At 41.6% G+C, this 27,685-nt stretch overlaps 1 protein-coding gene across 4 annotated transcripts in view; it reads left to right on the forward strand.

Moving 5' to 3' along the window:
• The window catches only part of DMD (dystrophin), a 1,990,869-nt gene that overhangs the window by 1,746,339 nt on the left and 216,845 nt on the right, over nucleotides 1–27,685 (forward strand). For all 4 annotated transcript variants that reach the window (XM_053655812.1, XM_037127036.2, XM_053655810.1 and 1 more), the window contains one exon: nucleotides 16,268–16,346. In XM_053655812.1, the coding sequence (XP_053511787.1) occupies nucleotides 16,268–16,346 (79 nt within the window). The remainder of the gene's footprint in view (nucleotides 1–16,267; nucleotides 16,347–27,685) is intronic.

Here is a 27,685-nt window from a genome sequence, read left to right on the forward strand (position 1 = left end):
CTGAGCTACACCAGCCAGGACCCAGGGCAGTTTTTTTAATTCTCCATATAGGCAACAGCAACATCAGACTCCAAAGCAGGATGGGCTTTAGATCATTGGAGTGGTATGGAGAGTGAGTGCAGTAACTGCTCTAAGAGCTCACTGGATGGTTTTTTACATCCACATTAAATTAGCCATCAAACGTGAACAATTCTGATATGCCAGAGCATTTGTATTCTTAACTCATGGGGTAACTGGGAACATCAAATGAAGCAATTGTTAGAAGGCACTTTGCACAGTGTCTGGCACCAAGCTAGCGCTCAATAAATGTCCGTGTTTATATGATTATTATTGTTGCCTGTCAGAACTCATCAGACTCACATCAGCAAATAGTAGTAAGAGGCCCGTGAGCACGAACATGGAAGTGTTCTCATTACATGGAATTCATGTTGCAGAGACAGTCACTCAAATAGGATCCAACTTTAATCTTCGGAGGGACAGAAAATACCAGGTTCTTCAGAAATGCTGAAGCCTTCGTTGGGCACATCGTTTCATTTTCCAAAATTAAATTGTATTGTCTGTAAGATAAAAATGAAATTGTACTGCTCTTCCTAAAAAGCCCAGGAAAATCTTTGGTGCTACATAATATAAATGAAAAAAATTATTTTCCCACAGGAAAATAGGAAGGAAATGAGAAGCAAGGTCAGTCACAGAGTTCTGAGCTATCAGGGAGGAAAGGAACCAAAAACTTTCCCCAGGTATTTTTTATGGCCGCCAGGTTGAACTCTGTGAGCCCCAAAATGGAATGCTGTTCTGCACCAACTGTATTGATGATACTGATCCAGGGCGAAGATGAAAGGATGCCACCATTCCAAAGGGCTTTCAGAATTGGAATCTAGTAAGTTTCTCTTTGCTGTCAGCCAATCACCAAAGAGAGTACAATAGGGAAAGCTGAAGGCATCATGCTGAAGAGAGGAGGCTGCATAGAAAAGGAAGAGAGCACCCCTCATTTAGAGATACAAATGCTGAAAGGAGGTGGTCACGCTGTAACAAGAGGGAAACATTAAATAAAGCATTAGAGAGGAGACAAGGGGCTTGAAGAGAAGAAACATAGTCAAAGAGAGATAGGAATGAACTGCAATGCCAAACAAAAGACAAAAGGACATTGGAGGGAAAATGCAGGGAATAATAGCCTTTGCTGGTGTGGCCCAGTGGATTGAGTGCCAGCCTGCAAACCAAAGGGTCGCCAGTTCAATTCCCAGTCAGGGCAGAGGCCTGGGTTGCAGGCCAGGTCCCCAGTGTGGGGTGTGCAAGAGGTAACCACACACTGATGTTTCTCTTCCTCTCTTCTTCCCTTCCCCTCTCTCTAAAAATAAATAAAATCTTTTTAAAAAATGTGTGTAACAGAGTTTGTCTTTGACCAATTCTTAATAATGTGTTCTTGTTCTTATTTGCATTTATTAATGCTTGTTATTGATAGTCCGTCCAACTCATTTAACTTTTGGACACAAAGGCTAGATTGAATTAGTGAAATGTGTAAGTCCTGGATTTTTAGAAAATGACATGTTTAAGACAAGCACTAATTTGAATTTACTTGTGTATTATTTTATATTTTGAGTCTTTATAGACTTAGATTTGATGACTAGTTAAGAACCATCTGCATTTAGCTTACAAATTGTCTTCTGAAAGTGTTTTTTCAAAAGTACTAGTTTGTTACTGATCCGTTTAAATATCCCTGGCCTGCAGATGACTTGAATTTTTTGTAATTTGCCTTTAAGGGAATTAACTTTTTATTTATTTTTTAAATTTATTTAGTTATTTTTCAAGTACATTTTTTTGGTCTATTTCTCCCATCCCAGCCCCCCCCGCCCCGTCTCCCCACCTCCCTCCCATCCCCCCCCCCCAGTCCTCATCCCTGTGTCTTTCATACTTGTTCTTCAAAATTCCTCCCCATTTTTCCCCTTAAATTCCCTTCCCTCTCCCCTCTGGTCACTGCCCACTTGTTCTCTATTTCAGTGTCTTTGTTTTTATTCTGTTTGCTTGTTTGTTTTGTTGTTTAGCTTCCTGTTAAAGGTGAGATCATATGGTATTTGTCCTTCAATGCCTGGCCTATTTCACTCAGCATAATGCCTTCCAGTTCCATCCACGTTGTTGCAAAGGGTAGTAGCTCCTTCTTTCTCTCTGCGGCATAGAATTCCATTGTGTATATGTACCACAATTTTTTGATCCATTCATTTACTGACGGGCACCTAGGTTGCTTCCAACTCATCAATTTCAAAGAACCTATGCACCACAATGTTCATAGCAGCACAATTTACAATAGCCAAGAGTTGGACCCTACTGTAGCTTTCTTTTTTATATATTACTGAGTTGAAAGCAATGTCACCTCAGACTGAAAAATTATAAGTTCAAAATTTGATTGAAATCAATGAAAATTTCCTGCAATATACCTTCATCTGCAAGAACATATTTTCTTTCTTGGATTTCTGCTTAAAAAAAAACAGCACAACAAAAGGAAACTCTGAGTACTGTCCATTTTGAGCCATCCAATAAATACTTTCACCTTCAGGGAATTTAGCACCAGAACTGCTACTAGGAGAATAAAAAGACTAGGTAGTGCCTGGAGGGATAAAGGGATCAACTAACAACAAAAAAAGTTTGCTCTGAGATGTGAAATGTGTGTTCAATCCTAGATCAAGGACTAGACGTTCAAAGTTTTATGTATGAGGTTTAACATTACTGTGGAAAAGTCTAGAAGAAAGTCTATCAGTGCCATGAAATCATTTTCCAGCAGGAGCTGTAGTGATGCAAAAGCTCATGCATTTTCTACTTGCATGATGCACCAGCTCATGCAAAATCTACTATTTGGGGCTGAACACAAAATCATTCGGTGATTTCATATCCAACTATCTATATTCATATAACTATGAAAACATCAGTTATGACTTAGTGAGGAAAAGGCAAGAAAACAAACCATTAATAATCACTATATATTTCTTAAGATTTTATTTATTTATCTCTAGAGGGGAAGGGAAGGAAAGAGGGAGAGAAACATCAATGTGTGGTTGCCTCTCATGTGTCCCCCACTTGGAACTGGCCTGCAACCCAGGCATGCACCCTGACTGGGAATCGAACCTCAATCTTTTGGTTTGCAGGCCCGTGCTCAATCCACTGAGCTACACCAGCCGGGTGTAATCACTATATTTTGCAAGCTCTTTGCAAACAAATGGAAAGTGGTGGAAAGAAGGGAACATAATGGTGAAATATTGCTTGCCAAAATAACAGTCAACAGTATTTAAGTGGTACTCTTTGAAATCTCAGGTATCTCTAATCCATTAAGATAGTGTCATTTGTGCCATAGAAACTGGCCATTCAAAAAGCACTCATCACTGGACGTGAGATACATTATGCTACTTAGACTCTGGGTCCAATCAAGGTCCTTGGTGTTCCTGTGTCACCCCTTCCCAAAGCCTCCCAGGTTGCTCCACACCTCATTGCTTTCTCACTTCTAGAAATCCAAATGCTGTTATTGGTCAGTGACAAAGAGACAAGGACTTCAAGTCTCTCTTTTGTCCCAGGCGCAGCCTTCTTCCAGTAAGATCCAAGGTTCTTGAGAACAGGAATTGCTCACGTTGCATCCTTGGCACCACCACAGGACGAATGCACAGTACAGTGTACATGACAGCACTTTAAAAGGCTTGGGGAATAAGTGATTCTTGAACTCGCCTCTCATACTCTCCCCGCTAGACTTGCTTAGGTCCTGCTAAAGGATAGAAATCACCTAGCTCTCCCCAGCTGGCCAGCTAGAGTATTTGTTGTCAAAGAGGCAAGCTAGATATGGAACTTTCCCCAGGGAGGAGTCTGCCAAATTCACCTAGCTTTTAACACAGAGAAGTAACCACTAGCATTTACTCAGTGCTTACCTCATAGCATGTGCTATTGAGTGCTTTAAAGGTCTTACTTCTTTTTTACTAAAATATAGTCATTATGCCCAAGCTATAGTGGAAATCTTGCCAACCATCAGGATGAATGATGGGAGGGGCTTTGAAGACATTCACTGCCACCCCTCATCATTTTTCCACCCAGGGTTTTTTTATAGCATTTTATTTTCTTCTGGGGGATTATTTATTTATTCATTTTTAGACAGAGGGGAGGGGAGGAAGAAAAGAGAGGGAGAGAAACATCAATGTGTGGTTGCCTCTTGAGCGCCCCCTAGTGGGGACCTGGCCAGCAACCCAGGTGTGTACCCTGACTGGAAACTGAATCAGTGACCCTTCAGTTCACAGGATGGTGCTCAATCCACAGAACCACACTAGTCAGGGCGCCGTTTTTGTTTTTGTTTTTTGTTTATAAGATTTTATTTATTTACTTTTAGAAAAAGGTGAAGGGAGGGAACAAGAGAGGGACAGAAACATCAATGTTAGAGCAACACGTTAATCAGTTGCCTCTCTCACATCCCCAGCTACCTCAGGCATGGGCCCTGACCAGGAATCAAACCAGCAACCTTTCAGTTCACAGATCAGCACTCAGTCCACTGAGCCACACCAGCCAGGGCATTCCATCTAGTTTTTGTCCCCCCATTCTGAATTTACTGCTCTGGGTTATGATCTCAAACCCCAACACGCCAGAGGTTCCTCCTGCTTTTTTACACATCTCATCGCCTAGGATGGAGATCTGAGGTTTCCTTGAATCTGCCTCTTCGTGGTCACCTTACATGGAACCCATCATGTCCTGTCACACCATCTCGCCATTTTCGTGTTTCTGGCAGTTTATTGTTTTCTTCACTTTCTCAGTGCCTCAGGTCACCCTGCAACACTGCTCCACCTGTGGTGTTTCCGTCTTTGAAACAACCTGTGCGGAATGTAATTGTGTTAGCGCTAGGTACACCTGGGTGGGAGCAAGATGTCTGAAAGACGATGGTGAAAGGAGACTCGCTTTTTCAAGGTTTCCTTTTGTTCTTCTTGAATTTAAGCAGTATGCGAATGCATTAAAAGTAAACAGAATGAAAATTTGAAAGTATTCCCTTATTTTTAAAAATATTTGAATGCTTTTTCATGCACAACTACATGAAATCTCTATTCTTAAACCCAACACGCAGGTACTGCTCTCGTTTGACTCCAAGCTACATCTCCAGCCCGATAGTATTCGGCTCTTTCTCTGGCTATACCTCACATTCAGGCCTTTAGGAACGCCAAAAACAAGTGTTCATTCTGCTCTTGCCACATGGAATATCTCCTCTGTTTTGGTTATCAAAACTTGACCCAACTTTGAAGGCCCAGCTTTAAAGCAACCTCTTCCATTAAACAGACCAGAGAGTCTATAACCCCAGAAGCTTTTTATGCTGCTTTAAGCGCTTTTAGCACAGTTCTCATGGCAAAAAAAGGAGTAAGCGCCTGCTGAGCACCAGGATGTAGCTTCTTCATCCAAGCTCTTTACAGCATCCCATTCTCTGGGCCTCAGTTTCCTCATCTGTAAAATGGTCAAGGTAGGGATGCCTTTCTCATAAGGTTGCGTCTGCTTTCACATCTTTAGTTGGACACCTTCCATGAGGCAGGCACGGCTCTGGGTCCTGGGATCCAGTGATAAAATGAACTAGACGGAGCCTTTTCTCACTCAGTTTCCTTTTTAAAGGCATCAAGCTCTTAAAACAGCACTTGGAACATAACGAGTGCCGTATAAATGTTAGCCATCAGTATTGTTGCCACTCTTGTTATTTCTATGTAGAGATGAGGAAACTTAGGCTCCTAGATTATTACATCAAGTGCTGAAGGTCAAATGGCCAGTAAGGGACTCCAACTCAGGTCTTCCTGGCCCATCAAATGGGTGGCCTGTCTATTTACTACAGTGGGCTCCCAAAACAGACAGTATGTCAGAATTATGAGCAAGGCTTTAAAGAAACAGCACATTCTCAAGCCCAGCCCCAAGTGAACTAAGTCAGCACTTTTAGAGGTGAGCTGAGAATGTATATTCTTTGAAAACCTTCTGGGTAGCTGTGATGTACTATTTCCTGTGCTCCTTTATTCTGCCTAGTTGTAAACACCTAATTCCTAAATTCCTTATAAAGATAGGTTCCTTGTTTTCTTATTTGTATTTCATCTCCTTCCTCTTGTAGCAGAGTACCTTATAAGTACCAATAAGTCTTTGAGTAATTAATTGCTTAATTATATAATTAAGGTTGCTTTTTAAATGCAAACAGCTGTGGTACTAGAAGCCTGTTATGAGCTATCATTGATCTTCCTGGGGATATTTATTAATCAGCTAATTTTAGATTATTTCTTTATTTTTAGAGAAGGGAAAGAAGGGAGAAAAACATTACTGTGTGGTTGCCTCTTGTGCATCCTGTACTGGGGGCCTGGCCCACAACTCAGGCATGTGCCCTGACTGGGAATCAAACCGGCAACCCTTTGGTTTGCAGGCCAGTGCTCAATCCACTGAGCCACACCAGCCAGGGCAAGAACCAGTACTTGAGGACAGGTAAAACATCTGAGAATAGAACTGAGAAGGCCTCCAAACCACATGTTAGCCACATCATTGCACAGCCTTGGGCCCCTTTTCTTACCTTGCCCACACTTCACGGACAACCTCACGTAAAATGCAAAAAATCAATTACTGAAAGTCAAGAGATTTCCCCCCTTCCTGCTTTTGTTTCTTTTAAGTTGACACATGTATCTGGTTTGGAAATTAGAGGAGTAATCTCTGGTTTGTTTGTTTTTTAAGTCAAAATGTCCTTTATTCTTGTCACACCACAAACATGGAGTTCAGTGCTATACATTAAGATTATAAAGCAAGACCCTGAAATGCAGTGGCTGATTATTCACAGTAGACACATTAAGTCGAGAAGCTTATCTTTTCTCTCTTTGCTAAGGCACAAAGCCTGAGGCTATATGCATTTTTATTACACTTTAGTATCTTGGTTTTCACTTGAGGATTAAAAAGAAAGTCAAGGTACAGTGCATGTATCCTGGTGGATTTTAGGATTTCTTGCTTTAGTGAAAGGGAGAATCTCATAAAACACCTCAGATTATTGCTGGAGAAAGTATGCCTACTTCCCTGATGACCTAGAAATGCAATCTTTTGTTTCTCTTAGAAAAGATCACATTGTATTTTGGTTTTTTTCCCCTGTAGTTTTCTGGACAATGCAAAGCCATGTTTTAAAAATAGCTTTACTTTAGATTTGAGGTGAAACGATCTGTAATAGTTCAAGAAAGTCTTGCGACTATTCAGGAAGCTTACAGACCACTTTGGGGGTGGAGTGAGGTAGAGCGGAGGAGGGTGGAGAGGAGTTGAGGAGCTGGGTCTAAAGAGTAAGAAGGAGCCTGGGGGAGAGAAACTATATAGGCTGACAGGAAGTGAATCCTGTCCATTTTCCCTTCAGTTCTGACAGATCTTCCCTGAAAACCAGTAGAAGTTCATTGCTCCTTCCCATGTCCTTTGTGAAGCAACAGAAAGTATACTTATTTATTTCACTGGCTCCTTATGGGAAAAAGGGAAGAGGACTGGATGTTACAGGATTTGGAAGTATAGTAGATGAGCTCTTCAATTTACTGACTTGTAAATAACAGGTAACTGGTTTGGCAGCTCGGAGTCAGAGAGAGAAAAAAAAAAAGGCGCTTTTCTAACAGGCCCAGAGGAGGAGATCTGGCACCTGGAAACAGGGGCTCCCTGCATCCAAGGTTCTTTGCTACGCAATCAAACTGACTTTGAAGGGAGTCAAGGTCAGGAAGCTTTGGAAATGCCATGAGGATAGTGTGAAATTTCAGGAGCTTCGATTTGCTTGGTTAAAGATTATTGCGTGCATACTTCAGCAAATTCCCCCTCCCAACCATCATTACCCAGGTGATCAGTAGAATGAACTGAAAATCTAAACGTGTAATATTACCCAAAATATAAGTTTCACTATTGGAACCAAAAAAATGGTTGATTTCTGGTGCTTTGTCTTTTCTCATTTATCTTCAAGATTTCATGTGCTTCAGTCATCTTTGAGTATGAATTTGCTACCTGCTACATACATTTCCTTTTTTTTTTTCCAGACGATACCAGTTCCATTTGTCCCCTTGATAATTATTTCAGATCACCACTTGTGGTCCTTGGGAACACTCCTGTGTTCTAATACCAGGAGGCATAATTATGTAATTACCATGTGAGCATTATGCTCCTTATGGCCCAAAAATTGCCCCTAGAAAGGAATGCTCCAATGGCCACAGCAGTTTTTGAGAGAATGATATCTTCCAAATGTGGGATAAATAAAGCTCAGGAATAAATAGCTGAGGCCAAAATGCGAATGATTTAATGTAATGGTGTTGCAAGGTGAGAGCCACTTGACTTTGGTCCCTGCTGCAAATCACGAGATACATTAGGAAAGCTTTTTAAAAGGGAACCTATTTTTTAAAATAAAAATCTTCATCAGTTACATCACCCAAGCAGAGTAATTCAACTTTCCTCTGATAGCTTTGAGACCCCCGCCTCCCCCAAAAAAACAGAAGAAATGTTTCCTATGATCTCTTCCCCTCCCGTCACGTAACAGTCTGCAGATATAACCAAAACTAAAGATTTTGACAAATGAAGCAGGATAGGAACTTGATTGCTGCTTTTCTAAATTGGAATTAATGATACCCTTAAGGTCCTTGATTGTATGAAGTTGACTTAACATTGATATAGCCTGACTCCATTATCGCAGAATGAGGCGGGTGCAAAAGCAGGAAAACCAATCAACAAACTTCCAAGGTGCATTTTAGAAATCAGCAACATGGAAGCTGAAGGCTTAACGACGGACAGAGGACTTGCTGCTTGTGCCCCTTTGCTTTCCGATGGCTGGCAGGCTGTGTCAGAATCAGAGGACTAAGGTTTCTGCAGAAGTGTTGGGTTGGCTCTAGGCCAGGGCTCCTGCTCCCATCACGCCTCACCTGTCTTGCAAGGACACGCAGCAGCTTCACTTGAGGCACTCCATGTCTGCCTCGGCAGCACGTCTGTGCTCTTCTGGCAGGTTGTACGGAACCTCACTGGGGAGGGCAGGTGAGAGTGAAGGGGTGGGTGGAGGAGAGAGGAAAGGGAAAAGAGGGAATAATAAAAGGAGTGAGAGATTAAGAAGGGAATCAGTACAGAAATATAAAATAAAAGGGGGGAAGTGATACGGACCCCAGCTCATGGGGTCTGCCACATTGTAAATGAGGCACAAGAAATTCACATGGGCTACCGAGTCCGGTGGAGGAAAAGGGACGGCATGGTTTTTCTCTCAAGAGGAGAAAAAGCCTCGGCCCTTGCCTTGACAAGCCTTTATTGCTTTTCCGGGCACATTACATGATGGTCCTCATTTACCATGCACAGGTTCACTTTAGGTGGTTACCTATTACAGACAACAAAGGAGATGATGCCCATAATCATATCACAGAAGAAGGATATTTACAAACGCAAAGGGAAAAATGGTTGAACTGGTTACATTCATCCTTGGGAGGTTTAGCATGAATTTTAGGAACTTACTTTAAAGATATACGGTAAACATTTCTGCCTCAATTCAAGGTGAGGGAGTTTTAGCAAAAGCAAGTCTCATAGCAGTCTAGGTACACTTCAGGCCTGATTCCCCACGGGAGAACCTGTCTGTGGGCCTGGGTCCTGTCTGGGCCCATGCCACGCAGAACGGTCTCCTATAGGGAAGCTCTGAGAGAGGAACATACAAAGGTGGATTAATGATGGCCTCAGATGGCCTACATTAGCACCCATGCCCTAAATCACACCAGATCAACGGATAATTATACTCCCACTCAGAGTGAGCACTGTGTTAGCACGAGTTGCTTTTCCTGTCATCTCACTTGCAGTCAAATGCAAGGAACTCTGCTTAACTCCTAAGTGTCTCAATGTCAAGAAAACGCCTCTGGAAATCCAAGCAAAATAGAATTCAGTCAACAAGCCCCGACTGTTTTACCTCAAAGCTTTATCTATCACGAGTCCTCATTCCACACCTTACCTCGGACCTTTTTTTTCAGTCCCAACTCAGAAAAATCAAAAATTGGAAGGGCAATGGATTTTAACCGTAAAGGATTACAATTAGGTGAAAGGATTGTGACTAAAACTGTAATGATCTCAGAAAGGTTTCCAGGATACTGCTTGGCCATGCATTTATGAGTGTTTACGAGTAAGGATTTGGAAGTAAGAATGAATGATGAAGGCCTCCCGCAGCACTGCCACACGCATCCAGAAAACCATACAAACTGCATCATTTACGGGCAGAAAGTCATGGACAGACTATAGAGGGTCATTTGTGGGCATGTGCGTTGTTTATTCACTAGCATCACAGCGCAAGGAGAGCTGGTTTTTTTATGGGCTCATTAGCGTAGCTGTGAAGTCTGGTTCTGGCATGCACATGGGTATTTGTCATGTGTCTAGACAGACTGAGAGCCAGAACATCCAAATGTGCATGCCCGATGATATCTTTTCCCACGATTGGGGCAAACGCGATTTATGCACATACGTAGTGCCAGGAAGAACACTTGGACACCGGAAGGATATTACATTAGCAATGCATTTCGACATCAGAAAGGAATCCTTGGCCCTGATAAACCTTTAAGAAGGGTGAACGCTTCAAAGTAATTAACCAACAGGTCAAAGGAAAAAGTGGAAGCCTTTGACAATTCAAAACAAAGTTATGTCACAAACATTTAGAGAAATTGATTTCAAATCTTTTCAGGGAGCCACAACGTTGTTGCCTGTCCTTTTTCTTTGTTCTTTTCTGCTCTTTCCTTCTGACTTATTTAATGCAGTTGTAAAGAAACAAAAAATGCAATAAAGATAGTCTGCAAAATGCACAGAGCACTGGGCTTTGGGAAACAGTCACAGCTGGGAATGAAGTATGTTCTCATTCATGTAGATGAATGACTTGGTGCTCGTTCACTATCCCCAAAATTACCCTTTCAGCTCTATCATAATTGTACTTACCATAGTGCCTAACAGGGAACAGGAACTCAAGGAGTCTTTTCATTCGCCCATTTGTCAAATATGTATTGAAATAAGCACCTCTTATGTATTAGGTATTATGTGCACTATGTGTCTGTGAATGAAACAGACAAGGTCTCTATCTTCCTGGATGAGAAACTTGCATTCTAATAAATTTGTTTATGTGAATGTGGAGCTTTTCATAATGGCATGAAAGAAGGGAGGTCTCTGCACACGGTATACTGCCTACAGAACTCATCTGAAATGACAGAGCCAAGAAGAATAATAATTAGTCCTCAGAGCTTTTGTAGGAGAGGAAAACCTTTCCCTTTTTCCCTTCCAGGTTCTATGGCTAGTCTAGTCATTAAAATGACATAAGACAGATTAACAGAAGGAAAGCAAATTTAACTTCATATATACAGGAGCCCATAACAATATGAGACCCAGAAAAATGATCTAAGCAGGAAGCTTTTGTACCTTTTAGACAAAGAAAAAATACATGTGTGAAGAATTAACAAGGCAAGGGTTTTTGAGGCTTGGGCTAGTAAACTAGTGAGGAAGTGACAAGTTTTCAGCCTTGTGTGCCCTGAGTTCCCTGTCTCTGGTGACAAGGATGCCCCCCACCCTCCAGGTAACAGGCAGGGTGCCTTCCACATGGGGGATTCATTTTCTGCTTTCAGGGGGACGGAGGGGGCTCAGAGAGTCCTTGTACCAGCTGTTTCTTAAGGAACTTCAGTTCAGAATAATCAGTATGGCAGAGTGGTATGTTTGGGGGCAACACATTTTGCCCCCCTTCATGGGTGGTTATGATTTAGTTATGATTTACTTTGGTTATGATTGCTTAAAAATTAGAATAAAACAAATGTGGGGGAGATTTGGGCTCTTGGTTTGCATTACAGATTATTGCTTCTTAAATTTTGGAAGACCGAGTATTGTAGGCATGGTGACAGAAATGGTTTTCTTCTCTTCTGTGTATCACTTTGAACAGCAAAGAAAAAAGAGGGAATATAGGGATGGAGGGAGGGGAGGCAAGGGAATGGAAGGAAAGGGAGAGGAATGGAAGGGGGGAAAGTCTTTTTCAACTTTGTGTTGGAAATCTTGAAAAAGAAATCTCTTATTCAAAACGTAGTGGTTATGGTGAAGATTCTTGAATAAGTGGTACATTAATTCATTCAACTAACATTAGTTGAGCACCTGCTATGTGCCAGGTACTACACCAGTCATGGGGGTTATAGAGGGAAAGGAAAGTGTGTCCCTGTCCTTACAGAGCATATAAAAAAGATTTCATTTTTCCCTGTCATGTTTTTACTGAAAAATTGCTGCAAACTAGATTATGGTTACTCATGGAGCAGATGGCAATTTTCTCCCCATCTGGGAGAGTTCTAAAGAATAGACCTTGTGTATAATAGATAGTGGTTTCTTCCCATTCTAAGCTTTCGTGATCTCTGATCTAATAGTAGAAACAGGATGTGTGCTTCCAAAAAATATGTTACATTTGTATTTCTTTTATAAAAGGAAACAGTGGTATTGCCTAGTAATTCTGAGGAAATTGGATTCTTTCTGTCTCTTTAAATAATTCTGTTTAAGCTCTCGGCTCACCTTCCTGTTCAGTCCTATCTGCGCCACCCCCCCCCCTTTATTCTCACTTCCCTTTCTCTTAACGACTGAGACAGATTGCTCCTCTCTAACTGGCTATAGACCTGATGTCTCCAGTTAAAGGTTCCACTGTTAGGTTAAATATATCATGCTCCAAGTGAATTCATAGAACCATATGCCATTCCTCATCTTTCTAATATCCATATTTCCATCAGCAATATCCTCATTCTCCCAGACTTTCGCATTAGAAAGTCAGAAGTTCTCTTTGCTGCTTTCAGTACTAAGTTCCATGTGCCTTGATGTTTATACATGGTCCTTGATCACCTTCCCTTATTTTCCCCCATCCCCCTCTCCCTCCTCCCCTCTGACAGCTCAGTCCATTCTTTATGAGTCCGTTTCTATTTTGTTTGTTCATTTATTTTGTTCTTTAGATTCCACATATAAGTGAAACCAAATGGTATTTGTCCTTCTCTGTCTGACTTATTTAAGTTAGCATAACGCCCTCTAGGTCCACCCATGTTGTCACAAGTGGAAAAAGATTTCATACTTTTTTATGGCTGAGTACTATTCATATATATATGTGTGTGTGTGTACATATGTATCACACCATGTTTATCCGTTGATTTGTTGTTGAACACTTAGGTTGCTTCCCTATCTTGGCTGTTGTAAATAATGCTGCAAAGAACATAGGGGTACATTTATCTTTCTGAATTAGGATTTTGATTTTTTTTTTCTGACAGATGACCAGAGGTGGAATTGCTATGTCATATCATAGTTCTGTTTTAAATTTTCGGAGGATCCTTTATACTGTTTTCCACAGAAGCTGCAGCAGTTCACCATCTCCCCGCCCCCCCCCACCCCGCCGCCAACGGTGCACATGTGTTCCCTTTTCTCCACACCCTTGCCAACACTTCTTATTTGTTCTGATAATAGTCATTCTGACAAGTGTGAGGGGATAGCTCATTGTAGCTTTGATTTGCATTTCCCTGCCGATGTTGAAATTCTTGACGATGTCGAGTGTACACTGGAAAGTGCTACTGAGAGTCTCCTTGGGTAAGAAGGAAGCAACTGCAGTGATCGTGGCCTATAATGGTCTCAGGTGTTGCATCCACGTGGTGTGTGGGAGGTGCCTAACATGCAGCCAGAGGACGCGACCTGTGGAGCTCTCATCCCCCTGCAACTTCGGCATATTTCCCCTTGGGATTTCTTTCCCAATATAAGAAAAGATTTGTGGACAGGGTCCTCTCCCATACGGCCTCCTCATTCGCTCTTTCTCACCCCCAAACTTTCACATTCACCTCTTGAATGCGTTCATGAAATGGCCCATTCAACATTTAGAAATAAGTACATATTGTAAGCATTCTTTGCGTGTGTTCTTCTACCATCATTCTCTCTAATATTATGGTACCACATCCTTCATGACCAGAAACTGACCTCGTGTGGCCCCATAAAATACACTGATGACAAAAATGCCATAGATATGGCTCTGGATTGCATCTGCATTTGCTCTATTAATTGATTAAAAGAAATAAATGACAGCGCTAGACGCTTAGGAAATATTTATAAAATACTTTTTAAAACTTCATTGCCAAAATTGCAAGCAGTTAAGAGCCGGAGCCAGACTGAACAAGTTTGAAATCTGGCTCTGCCAGCTCACTGAGTGCTTAAGCTAGCCAAGTTTTGTTTTGTTTAACCTCTCATACTTCAGTTTCTACATTAATGAAGTGGGAAAATAACCTTACTTCCTACTCCAGAGTGATTGCAAAGGGTAAATAAATTAAGTCAGACTGTCATCAGTGAAGTGTTTCATAAATGTTAGACTTTTTTTTTTGTATTGTACATGGTGCTTTATGCATTCTGACCTACTCTCTTCCATTTATTAGCCATAATAGCAAGAATAACACTAGACTCTAACATATCCTGAGCAATTATCATGTGGCAGAAACTAGGCCAAATGTTACACATGTATCAGTGTATTTAATTCCCACAAAAAGCTGTGAGGTAGGTTATATTGTCGTCCTATTTTCCTGATAAGGAAAGTTAAGACTATTCACTCAGTGATGTGCAGTTTGCACTCAGGGTGAGTATACATTCTTGTTCTTGCTCTCTCTCTCCCTCCCTCCCTCTCCCCCTCCCTTTCCTTCTCCCCCTCCCCCTCCCCCTCTCCCTCTTCTCTCTCTCATACACACATACACATATCCACTTACTATATGCCGGGTTCAGCGCATCCTGCGGGGTGGAGGGTGGGAGAGGAGAGAGAAGCAGGGAATGGTCCATGCCATCAAGGAGCTTACAATCCATTGCAGGAGATACTCATGTGCATGTACTTGCAATGAATGACACAATACAGGTACTGCAGGTAGAAACCATGTGCTGTGAGGATGGTGAGGAAGCAATCGCTTCATCCTGAGGGGTTGGAAAGTAAGCAGCAAAACAGATAAAAGCTTTGAACGGGGAGAGAAGGGGACTAAGAGCATTCCAGAGAGAAGGAGCAGAGAGAAGGAGCTAATCACATACTGTTGTGTTGGATGGAATGGCACAGGACTGGAGGGGAGAGTTTGGCTGAGAATGCAGGGTCCTAAGGCTGGAAAGGTAGCTTTGAAATGTTCTTCCTGCTTTTCTGTGCAAGCCTACATTTGGGGTAACTCCACTTGGTTTCCCAAGTATTTAGTCCAAGCAAAGATGGACAAGGCTGGGGAGAAAGTGAAAAAAGAGATCGTTCCGAACCTATGCTAGGCACTTGATTGATATTGGAAGGTCAGAGTTGGCTTGGAACCAGACTACCTGAGCCAGTTTGGGGATAAGTTTAAGACCTATTTTACCTCTTGGGGGATGATCCACTTCACAAGAGCAAACCCACTCGAGCTCTGATGGCTCTGGGCAAGCACTGACCAACCTCTGGTTTAGGCTGGGCTGTTCAGAACCAAGTCAAGATCCAGTGTCGTGTAGCTAGGATGTGGGTGTGTGGGGCCATCACAAGGACCGGGCTGGCAAAGTGCCAGATGACAGAGTATACCATTTCACGCATAAAACTCTTCCTTGTTTCTCTGCCCAGAATAGAATTTCCTAAGCTATCAGGATATTGTGTCAATATATTTTAGAAGAACATAAGGAAACAATGGTCATTTTTACTCCATGCCACCTAAAAATATACTTCCTAGTAATTTCCAGGTCCACTGAAAACTAAAATCTGAAGATTTCTTTTACCTCACTATCCACCTTACAAATACCATGAATTTAAGGGTATTTGCTACTAACAAACTTTTTGGTTACTTGTTATCAATGATTAATTATGACTCAATGATCCATTAATGATTGATTAATACTATTCAAAAAAATTAGCCAAAAAACAATAGACTTAGTCAAAGACTAAGACAAAATACATCATTTCTGAGGTCCTTTACTCACCTAGTATCATAGTAAATGGCAACCTCCCTCCTTAATCTTTTCATGAAAGATTTAGAGTTGGCATTTTTGTTGGTACTAATTGGAACCGTAGTTCATCTGTCGCTGCCAATGAGTGTTTCAGAAATTCTCATTTTAACACTGTCAAGAGAGCAAATCTTTTTTGTTTGGCCTTGGTTTAATAAAAATGGATCTTTGAGGCCCCCTACCATAAGTGGATATTAAAACCAGGGTTATAAATTGCTGCATTAGTATTCCAGCCTTAGAAGCCCAAAAAGACGTTACCAAAGAGGACACGTTGTTTTCATTGTTCCTCATTAGATATGATGACAGACCATCATTTCTCGCCTCTTCCTCCCAGGTGGCCGTTGAGGACCGCATCAGGCAGCTGCACGAAGCTCACAGGGATTTTGGCCCGGCGTCCCAGCACTTTCTTTCCAGTAAGTCGTTGTCAGCTTTCATTGCTTAACCTCTTCATTGCATCTTGGTGGCTAAGAAATAAGGGTTGAATTACAATCATTGCTGCTAAATGCACTGCGGGCATAAATCATCCTAAAAAATACCTTGGTGGGTACATTCGGAAGGTTAGGAAGAAGAAGACAAATTTGACTATCTCGTCCAGTCTTTAGCGAATGCATGATCATTTCCTGCAATGTATTCTCAAGTGCTAACTTGGGTGAGATTTTTGAGTTGTTAGTCCGGCTTCGAGCAGTTTGCTTAATACAGCTGGTAATTGTGCTATCATATAATTATATCATAATTCAATATGTATTACCATGAATCAATCTAGAATTCTTTATCTCCGTGTAAGTTACTAACTACTCTCTGCCTCCAAGTTGAAACCTCAGCTTGTGTTTCCTTTCCCTAATTCTTCTGGCCGCTCTTCAGTTCTTGACCTCTATTCATTGTGTATATTTTCCAGTTTTACTATGTTATCAGTTATGTTTTCGTAATTCATTATTTATATATATCCTTTAAAAATATTGTGTTTTTAATCATTAATATTAAGAGGAATAGACCATCTTGATGGAAAGGGTTTTTTAAGACTTTATTTATTTTTTTAGAGAGAGAGGAAAGGAGGGAGAAAGGGAGAAAAACATCATGCAGGAGAAAGACATGGACTGGTTTCCTCTCACGTGCCCCCTACTGGGCACCTGACCCAAAACCCAGGCCTCTGCCCTGACCTGGAATCCAGCCAGCAACCTTGTGGTTCACAGGCCGGCATTCAATGCACTGAGCCACACCAGCCAGGGTAGGAAAGTTTAATATTGGAATACCCTAATCATATGAAAATCCATATTAAATTGTCAAGCTCCTGTTCTCCTCTGACTCATGTTATTTATTTATATCAGTGAGTCTTTCATTGCAACAGTACATATGTTGAGTTGTTTGATATTTAAAAAACCATACTTCTACCACATGGAGTTAATCTATGATGACATTTTGGTATATTTCCTCCTGGTCATGCATGAGTCTGTATGAGGGTTTAATGATCCTTTTAAAGCAATTACTTTGTGCCTGGCAATGTTACAAATGTGAACTAATGTAATCCTTATAACAACCTATCAGATAGATAGCATTATTATACTCATTCCAAGGATAAGAAAAGGGAAGCATAAGAGGTGGGACTCAAAAAAACTGGAATGACCTTCCGGAGGGCAGGCCCCTTGTAGTACAGCTTCCCCCACTAGGTGAGTGTTCTAGGATCCCATCTGTTTCAGTGCACCAGCTGGTGTTATTGTGAGAGGCTGCATTTGGCTTCAGTGAATTTTTTTTGAAGACTCAACACTTTTGTCGTTCCATGATGGGTGATTTACAAGCACACTGGCCCACACCACACTGGGTGTTCAGCAGTTTTGACCAAAAAACGTCATGACCCTGTGCCCCACCCTCCCTATTCACCCAGTTTTACCTTGAGTGACTTTTTTCCCCCTCTGGATGAAAAAAGTCCTCAAAGAGAAACATTTTGCCGACGTGGAAGGGGTGAACCAAAAAATGGAAGCACTAAAAGGCATCAAAGTCAACGAGTTCAAAACCTGTTCTGAGCAATGGAAAGAACATTTCAATAGGTGTAGCATCAGTAGAGAGTACTTTGATGGTGACTGAACTTTAACGTGTAAGAATAAATACACAATTTTTTATAAGTACATTCCAGGTTTTCTGGGTCCCCCCCCCCCCGGTACAGTCACACAGCTAGCAGGTGACATAGTGTGTATTCAAATCCAAGAAGTCGGCCGCAGAGTCTGTCTTTAACCACCACCCCTGGCCCCAACTGTCTTTTACCTGATTTACATATTACAGGGAGGAAGTAAGTCTATAGGATCTCCCTTCACTTTTCTGACTTTTTTACTGCTGTTTGCTAGTCCTTTGTTTTTTACTTTCCATAGATTAATAAAAAGATCCATGTTCACAAACGTTTTAAAGTATCTGACTAGATGCTTTCATCCCTGTTCGCCATTGTCTTTTAGAACAAAAATTCCTAGATGGTGACAGTCCTGTCTTTTTGTTATACAGCACATTAATTCAGAAGTTGTCTTAGTTTCTGACTGGGGCTAACCTTATTATTTGCCTACCATTGTTACATGAACAGTATCACACATGCTTTGAAGGTGCCAGGATAAATGAGGCAGGTCAAAGCTATGTATGTCATTGAGTGGGATTATGGCTTGTAGGAATGGCTCTCGAACAGCGATTTTGAACCTTTTTCATCTCACGGCACACATAAACTAATTACTAAAATTCATCAGCACACCAAAAAATACATTTTTGCTGATCTGACAAAAAAGTAGGTGTATTTTTGATTCATTCACATTGGACAGCTATGGTTGTGTTGGCTGTTGTGATTTTTTTATTCGACAATGTAAGGGAAAAGAGGTCAGTGCCCCAGACTAAATAGTCAGGTATTGCGTGTGTTAAAACTCCTGGGGGCACACCAGTGGGCCTCTTGCGCCCTGTCACTGTGCCGCAGCCCACAGGTGGGAAATCGCTGCTCTAGAACAATTATAAAGCCTGCAGATTTTGTCTTGTGTATTTTTCCAGATCTCTGGTCTGCCTAAATTGCCTTGGTAACAGCTATTCTACTCAATTTCATTGAGATTAAATGCAATAACATTCTTGCAAGTGACTCATAAACCATAAATATAAATATTACCATTAGGAATATTAATTACTCCTCAGGCACCATGCGTATTCATTCATCCTTCATTCCTTCTGTGCGCCCCACCCGAAGTCCCATGCCTTCCCCATGAAAAGCTAGCCTCAGAAAATGCTGCATTATACTCATTTAACCCAGGTGACCGATAAAGTTTAATGCACATTTCTCTTGGGCTATTTGCATTTTAATAGGGTGCAAGAGCATAAACCTGAGCAATGGCTCTCTGAGGGAGATGGTACCATCAGCTGTAATCTGTGAGCTATGAGGAAAGAGTTTTGAGGGGCCACATGGAGCATCCTCACACCTTTCAAACCACGCCACAGAGGCACCCACTTCACAAAAGGTCAGGCTTGAAGAAACATACTTATGAAAACAGTCATGTACCCTCCTACATGGAGCCAGAGCTAGAAGTCACTGATTTCTTGGATACTCTCGTAGAGTATACTAAGTATACTCTAGCTCCACTTAGAAGCTTTGCTTGCACATATCGGAAAATACTGACTTAGTTTAAGGGGTAGTTGAGAAATAGGACGGTGAGACTGAAGACTAGATAAAGATTATTTTGCTTATGTTGTTCTTTCTAAAATTACAGAGGTAATATATACCCCTGAAAGAACTTCTGGAAAGCAGAGAGTACAAACAGGGAAAGAGAAATTACTATTAAAAATGTGGTTTATAAACGTTATGTCTTTGTCTGGGTGTATGTTCATGTGTGTATTCAGATTCTGGAGTGGGTTCTGTCTTTTTTTTTATTGTTGATCAAGTACAGTTGTCTGCATTTCCCACCCCCCACCCAGGCCATCTCCACCTCCCTCCCCCATCCCACCTCCTCCTTGGTTTTGTCCATGTGTCCTTTATAGTTGATCCTAAAAACCCCTCACCCTTTGCCCCCCATTATCCTCTCCTGCCTCCCCTGTGGTTACTCTCAGTTTGTTCTTCATTTCAATGTCTTTCTTTTTTTAAGATTTTATTTATTTATTTTTAGAGAATGAGGAAGGGAGGGAGGAAGAAAGGGAGAGAAACATCAATGTGAGAGAGAAACATCAATTGGCTGCCTCTTATATGTACAGGTTTATGACCTGCATTTTTTTCCCTTAGAGCTATAATAGAACTATTTTTGTGTGTTTGCATATTCCACTCAGAGTAATTTTTTTAATGGCCAAGTAGTAGTCCCTCTTGTGGCTTTGCCAGATTTACCAAGGCAGTTGTCAGTCACTCGATGTTAAGGTCATTTCCAATTTTTCACTATTAAATCCCAAACTGTGACTAACATTCTTTGTCGACCTTTGCAAACACCTCACATTCTTTCTGCAACGTAAATGCCTCCCAATGCAACTTCTTGTGTTAAAGGATGTTTACATTGGCGAGGCCTTTGATCTGTATTGCCAAATGACCTCTAGAAAGTTGCACCAGAAATGGAGCGCACCATCAAAACCATGTCTGAGGCAGGCCGTCTCTGAAGTCACTGGTCCGCTGTTAAATGGTGCTCTATAAAAGAAAAACAGCTTCCCTTCAGCAAATAAAAATGCGTTTGAAAAAATACCACTACGGTCAGCATAAATGAGTTGGAATTGATAGATGTCTGGTAATTTGCTTTCAGGTTCCTAGAACGAATCATAGGGTGATTTCTGAGGTTTAGAAATTACAAATGAAAGAAAAAGAAGAGCCACTAGCAGCTGCCCCACCACACAAACGTGCTCAGTGTCTTTTCATCCTATTCTCTCTTGGTCCCTCTGTCTCACGCACACACACACTCCCCTTTGATTGTTTCATTACTGTCTCTCTTTGTTTGGTTTTTAAAAAAAGATTTTATGTATTTATTTTTAGAGAAAGGGGAAGGGAGTGAGAAAGAGAGGGAGAGAAACATCCATGTGTAGTTACCTTTCGTGCACCCCCTACTGGGGACCTGACCCACAACTCAGGCATGTGCCCTGACTTGCAATCAGGAATCCAATGGGCGACCTTTCACCTTGCCGGACAATGTCCAACCAACTGAGCCACGCAGGTCAGGGCTGTCTTTGTTTTTTATCAGTAGAGAGAGGCCTCCTTCTACTAAAGAAAAGTACTCATTGTTTCTTTTTATAGCCCAACCTCTATTTGTTAAAATAGTCATTTCTTTTATCTTAAATCTAAGAGCAAATGAGAAGAGGAAAACATTGATACACACTTGTAGCACTTATATTGATTGATACATACTAGCTTGCCTTTATTTCTCTCTTTAACATTCTACCACTTCTTACTGACTTCTGCCACGGAAACCAAGAGAAAAGGAGAAATTCTAACTGGGTGATACTTTTAATTTATTACTTAGAAATGTTATGGTATATTATACACATGTGTAAATATTATATACATATTATATGTATCAAAATATAGGTACATATATATATAGTTGAAAGGTACAGTGTTGATCTCTTCATATGTCAATGACCAAGAAAGTACTATAGTATTCATCAGCACACTAGTTTTAAAATTATCCATTTTTTATTTTCAAGAATTCAAGACCTTTAAAAAAGAATGTAAAATCTTTTTTCTGGCCATTTTCTCAACTCTCTGGGCTTCTGTTCAAAATTTTACTTTTCTCATCAAGAAGGGTAACTGTAGGTTTGGGTAAAGGTTAAAAATCTTTCTGTAATAGTAAGAAGAACTTGCAGTTGTCTTAATATTTTACAAGTTCTAGAATTCCCTAAAGGAGCATTTCCAAGCCAAGTTCCTTCAGCCATTAATGTTCTGTATTATGTTAGTAACTCTCCCTTGAAACAAAATTATTTCTGGAGTCAATAAGATTGGGAACAAACAGGGCTGTAAAGGTAAGGCAGTTTTTTCCTGTTGGAATTCTTAAACCCTTTAATATACATTCACCCTCTAAATGAGGACAGAGTCAGTAGCTCTTGTCCATACTTAGGTGACTACGGAAGCCTTTTTCAGGTGCACCAATTACTTTCTCACTAAATATGCCGTAGAACATAGTATGGGAATCTTGCCTCTAAACTGGAATTTGCCAAATGGTTTCATGGCAAGAACTTTCTCTCGAAGGCAGTAAGAACACGATCCAGTGAAAAAGAAAAGGAATTGTTATTCATTTATTTTTGTATCATTGTTCAAGTACAGTTGTCTCCATTTTCACCTCCCTATACCACCCTCCCACTGCACCCATCCCTGCCTCCCACCCTCTAACCTACCCAATTTGACTTTGTCCATGCAGAAAAGGAATATTTTTAAGGCAATTGGATCAACTCTCTCTTTCTTGAGGTTCTCAGTTCACCCTCCCCACACACCCGCCCCATACCGTGCTGCAGAATTGCCTGACTGGAGAGAAACATAGAGAATATTTGTATGAGTTGTTTCCAGACCATTCATTAGCGAATTCTAGAATCACTTTAATGACTTGCAAACAACCACTTTTTAATCGAATGGAATAGAACCAACCAGAAATTATCAGATTGCACAAGCACAGTTAAGTGCTGTTTTGACACTGTGGTCTCAGTTAGGTGTGTGTGTGCGTGCACACACATGTGCTATGTCACCATGTAAAATGTTTTCCTTCTGTGCGTTGCAGCCTAAGTTTGGGACACACTGAACCACTTGGGCCTTCGCTTATTTTACAGATGACAAAATAGATGCAGGAAGATCAGGGGACATAGCCCAGGTCACAGAGATGGTTACAATAGATCTCTGGGGCTGGAAACCAGCTTCTGCATTTCTGAGGCGCACCGCACACTGCCTTACCCACAAAGAATAAACGCCTAGGCCAGTAACTGCCTGGTCCACCTAGAGATTGTCCCAGATATTTCTCTCTTCTAGTCCTCATGCTCTGGCCCATACGAAGGTGATGTACTGAGTCTGAATTTTTCTCTCAAAGCCTGAGCCAAGTGCCGTCTCCCCAGTGGTATATTGGGTATTGGTTAAGAGTATAGGCTCCGCCCTGGCTGGCGTAGCTCAGTGGATTGAGCGCGGGCCTGCGAACCAGAGTATCGCGGTTCGATTCCCAGTCAGGGCACATGCCTGGGTTGCAGGCCAGTTCCCAGCAGGGGACTCAAGAGAGGCAACCACACATTGATGTTTCTCTCCCACTCTTTCTCCTTCCCTTCCCCTCTCTCTAAAAATAAATAAATAAAATAATTTAAAAAAAAGAGTATAGGCTCTGAAAGTAGATTGGCTGGACTCAAATACTGGCTCAGGTACTTCATATCTTTATCCTTCATCTACAAAATGAGGATTATAGTAACATATGTCATCAATTTTAAGACGTTCCACCCATGTTTTAACAACTCTGTAGTCAGAATGCACCTTATGACCAATAGAGTTTTGAATTCCACGAAATATGGTAATATTACTTTAGAGGGTTATAGTTCTGATGAAATAGTTAATATGTGTAATACCCTTAGAACAGTGCCTAACCCATAAGAAATGCTATCTAAGTGTTTGCTGTTAGCATTAGTATTCCTGCCACCGCCACTATCAACTTGATCGTATCACTTAATATTGTAATCAAACTAGACGTGAAAATATCATTCATTCTCTCGTATTTAATTTGCAGTGGAAGTAATCCCTCTCTTTTTCTGAGGGTGTTTTTCAGGGATCGAATCAGAAAGTCTAGTATTTTCCACTAGAAGACCTTATAAGGTCTTCCATTATAAGACCTTTCCATTTATTAGTGTAACTGATGAACAGGCAAATAATCAATGGGTAGACCCTAATCTCTGTAAGGACAGGGTGGTTTGAGTCTTGTTCACAGTTATATTCTCAAGTACCTAACATGACATCTGATACTTGGTAGGTGTTTAATCAAATTACTTGCAGAATGAATTATGTCTTACACCCAAAAGAAGAGGTAAATTTTCTCTTGACACTGATAATGCACAGTGGCACGACAGTTAGCATAGTGTCACATAATAGACACTCAATAAATAATGGGACTTTTTATGTTACCTCTCAGCAAGGACTAATAGCATTCATAATCACATATGGCCCCTTTTATAAAATTCGACTGTGCTGTGTAACATATTAAAGAAAAAAGCTGCTTTCAGAATTACAAATGATCATATCTAGATTAGAAAATGAAATAGAAACGGCGGAAAGGTACACATAAAGAGAAGGCTCAAAGTATACATCAAAACACAAACGACTACCGTGATTTTCTTTCTTTTGACTTTTGCAGAATTTTTGTAATAAGCATGTATTACTTTTATAATGGAAAGACAACACTAAAGGTCAAAAACTTTATTCTCTAGTTTTTAACCCAGTGACCTCTTGCAGTAGGAAACTCTATTGCTAGCTATGGAACTCTGCAAGACGTATTTCCCTCTTACTATTTGTTCTGAATTTAAAATCTGTGAGTCTCATTGAGTGGTCATCTCATTTTCAGAATACAAGATGCTGTAAAAAGAAATAACTGATTACTTCCTGTAGGCTTTATCATGTTGCCTGCCATAATCAGATCCTTGCTTAACTCTCTCTGCCTCGTTAAGGTAACCCAGACTGGTTCCAGTTTTTCCTTGCTACATAGCGCTAAAAAGTTGCCAACTTCACCCCACCTCCCCCAACTCACACACTTCATAAAAAAAAAGGTAGAGGAAAAACTTGAAGCACATCTAATAATTGCTGACATTTCACTTAACAGTGCTCTAATCTATGCTACTGTGATCCTCAGGGGATGGATAAATTTGAAATACGAGTGGGCCAATAATTTAAAGCCACAGATTGGCTTAAAGAAGCCATCAGGATAAAAGTTGGGAAGAAGTTTAAAGGTACAGTGTGAGATGATTTTCAGCCTTAAGCTCTCTATCAGGTAAAATCTCAGGGCAAAATCATTTGGGCCAATTTTTTCCAGTCATGTACTGTCCCAGGTGTTGGGAATTTGGGACAAATGCCATCTAGCCTATAAGTCAGCGGTGGGAAACACAAGGCCCACACGCCGGGCCCTCCACCTTGTTTTATGCAGCCTGGCATCTTGTTTCTACCCAGTAGCAGCACCGAGCTCTCACTTGACTGTTAAGGAGTAGTTACATTTCTACAGTCCTAGAGTTACATTCGGCCCTTTGAAGGCAACCACGAGGTTGATGTGGCCCCCGGTGAAAATGAGTTTGACACCCCTGCTATAAGTGCTTCTGGTATCACCTCCATAAATTCAAAGATAGCCTTTCAGATGCCCACAAAAAGCAATCATAATGATAATAATTAAACTCTTTTCTCTAAACCTATTTCTATTACCCTTTCTCCTTGAGCCCAAATTGATATTCTTCAGTAAGACCTTAGATTCATTTGCTTCAGGGTATCCTCGGTAACAAAATTTTACATCGTCCATCCTACATATCCATTTATTTGAGCATGCTGAGGAACATTAGGAAGACTCTCAGTTTCTGCTGTGGGAACCTGTGCTCGGGAGCTGGCTTATATACTGGCGTGAGAGAGCCCATTGTTAAATATACTTAGGTAGCCTGACGTCAGCCATACTGGGAATAGTTACCCCTCAAAAATTGGCAAATACTGCAAATCAAGGCTTTTTTTTTGTCTATTTTGCATAGCTGGTTTGCTAGGACACTGCCCAATTGATTTTTTTAATGCTCGCCCGAGGATATGTTTATTGATTTCAGAGAGAGAGAAAGGTGTGGTGGGAGAGACAGAGGGAGGGAGGGAGGGAGGAACAAGCATCAATCGGTTGCCTCCCATACGTACCCTGGACTTGGGGCTGAACTTGCAACCTAGGTGTGTGCCCTCACTGGGGATCGAACCTGCAACCTTTTGGTGCACAGGATGATGCTCCAAGCAACCAAGCTACCCAGCCAGGGCACAACCAAATTTATTTGTTGTTCAGATCACCCAAGTCCCTGGAGGCAAAGCTCAGGATCCAAATACCTATCTGCCTTAGGTACGATGACCAGTGGTCCTGGTTTGTCTGGGGTGTTCTTGGGTTTGGCACTGAAATTTCCATATCCCAGGAAACTCCCTCCATCCTAGGCATACCAGGATTGTTGGTCACTCTAGCCTTGGGTCAAGTTCCTTGGCTGAAAAACCCTAGGCGAAGACTCTTGTATAAGTAATGCGTCAGGAGGGCGGCTCTCAGGCGCAGAGTAAAGGAAGCAGGATAAGGCAGAGGAATTCCTGGTCAGGGAGTAAAGCTAAGCAAGGAGATGGAGACTAACTTCAGCCTGTCCCACAGAGGTCTCTGGAGCACACGCTGTACCACAGAGGCAGCCCCATTTTTAGGCAAGGGAGCTGGGCTTTTGCTCCTCCATGCCAACCTGTCATTGGCTGCAGATTTCTGGGGAGTAGGGGGCAGCAAGGGCAATTGCCATTTCACCGAGTGGGGGGCATTTCTGGAGTTGGGGACAGCGGGCCCATACCAGCTGGCACTCACAGCTGCTGGAGATGGGTGTGCCCATGGGGAAAGGGGATGTGCGTGGAATACCAATTGCATTTAACCTCTCCTAGACTTTATGAAGCTGCCCTGGTACCCCACGCACAATCTGGCTCTAGAGCTAAATGGTGACTTTAGCTCGACCACTAACTACCTCTCCTTCACATACCTGCGTGGAAATTAGTCTGGTGGCGTGGCAGAGATGAAACAAATGCCTCTTTCTTTTTTTTTAAGATCTCATTTATTTATTTTCTTATTTATTTATAGAGAGGGGAGGGAGGGAGAAAGAGAGGGAGAGAAACACCAAAGTGTGGTTGCCTCCCATGCGCCCCCTACTGGAGCCCTGGCCAGCAACGCAGGCATGTGCCCTGATTGGGAATCAAACCAGCAACCTTGCAGTTCATAAGCCAACGCTCAATCCACTGAGCCACACCAGGCAGGGCATGCCTCTTTCTTTCTGATTTCATTTTCCTACATGTGGTGGGTTCCTCTGGGCCTCACGGGGACCTAGGACAGGGAGAGCAGCACCGTAGTTCTGAAGCAGTTTCATGGCACGCGGGCACTATTTTAGTGGAATGCTGACTCTGAGAGGTATATTTTTACACTTCCCACAAAATAAAGGCATTTGTGAGTTTGGCCTAGGGTAGCTTTTTTGTCATCTGTCCCAAAATGCTTTGCACAACATAAATGGTAGAAGCACATCCCTATGGGCAAAAGTCATTACTTTCATTTTTCCATTTGGATGTTTTCCACCTCGAGAGCACAACTAGTTTGGGATTACAAAACCCTTTTCGGGGAGAACTTTGAGGTGAGGACAAAAGGCATTTGTGTTCTTTTGCAGACTTACATAAACTGTTCCTGGTTTAAAAACCATTGTCTTGGGATTTTTAAATATACTTTCAGATATCAGCAATGACAGAGTCTTCTTGTTTTCAGTCCACTGCAGATGCTGCTGTGTTATGTGCTGTGTCTCCTTAAAGCTGTAAAGAACAGGGAGGGATTGGCTTAGGGGACGAGAGGTACTTTAAGGATATGTGGAGATATAGGAAGGACGAGGAACACCAGTCACCCCGAAGCATATGTTTGCTTCTCTCCCTATATCCCTCTGCTGCTATAGACTTCCGACTGGCGCAGTGTAATGGCTACTCCCTCTTCTCCACCTTGTGGCTTCGGGCTTCTTCTTTAGCTCTCCGACTTTTTCTCTTCCCCAACTCCCTGCCACCCACCTTTCTCTCTGTAGGTCACCATCCACGTTTCTGAGAAGC

The sequence above is a fragment of the Artibeus jamaicensis genome, unplaced genomic scaffold (genome assembly GCF_021234435.1).
Source record: "Artibeus jamaicensis isolate MK-2021 breed Jamaican fruit bat unplaced genomic scaffold, CSHL_Jam_final scaffold_1283, whole genome shotgun sequence".
Taxonomy (NCBI): Eukaryota; Metazoa; Chordata; class Mammalia; order Chiroptera; family Phyllostomidae; genus Artibeus; species Artibeus jamaicensis.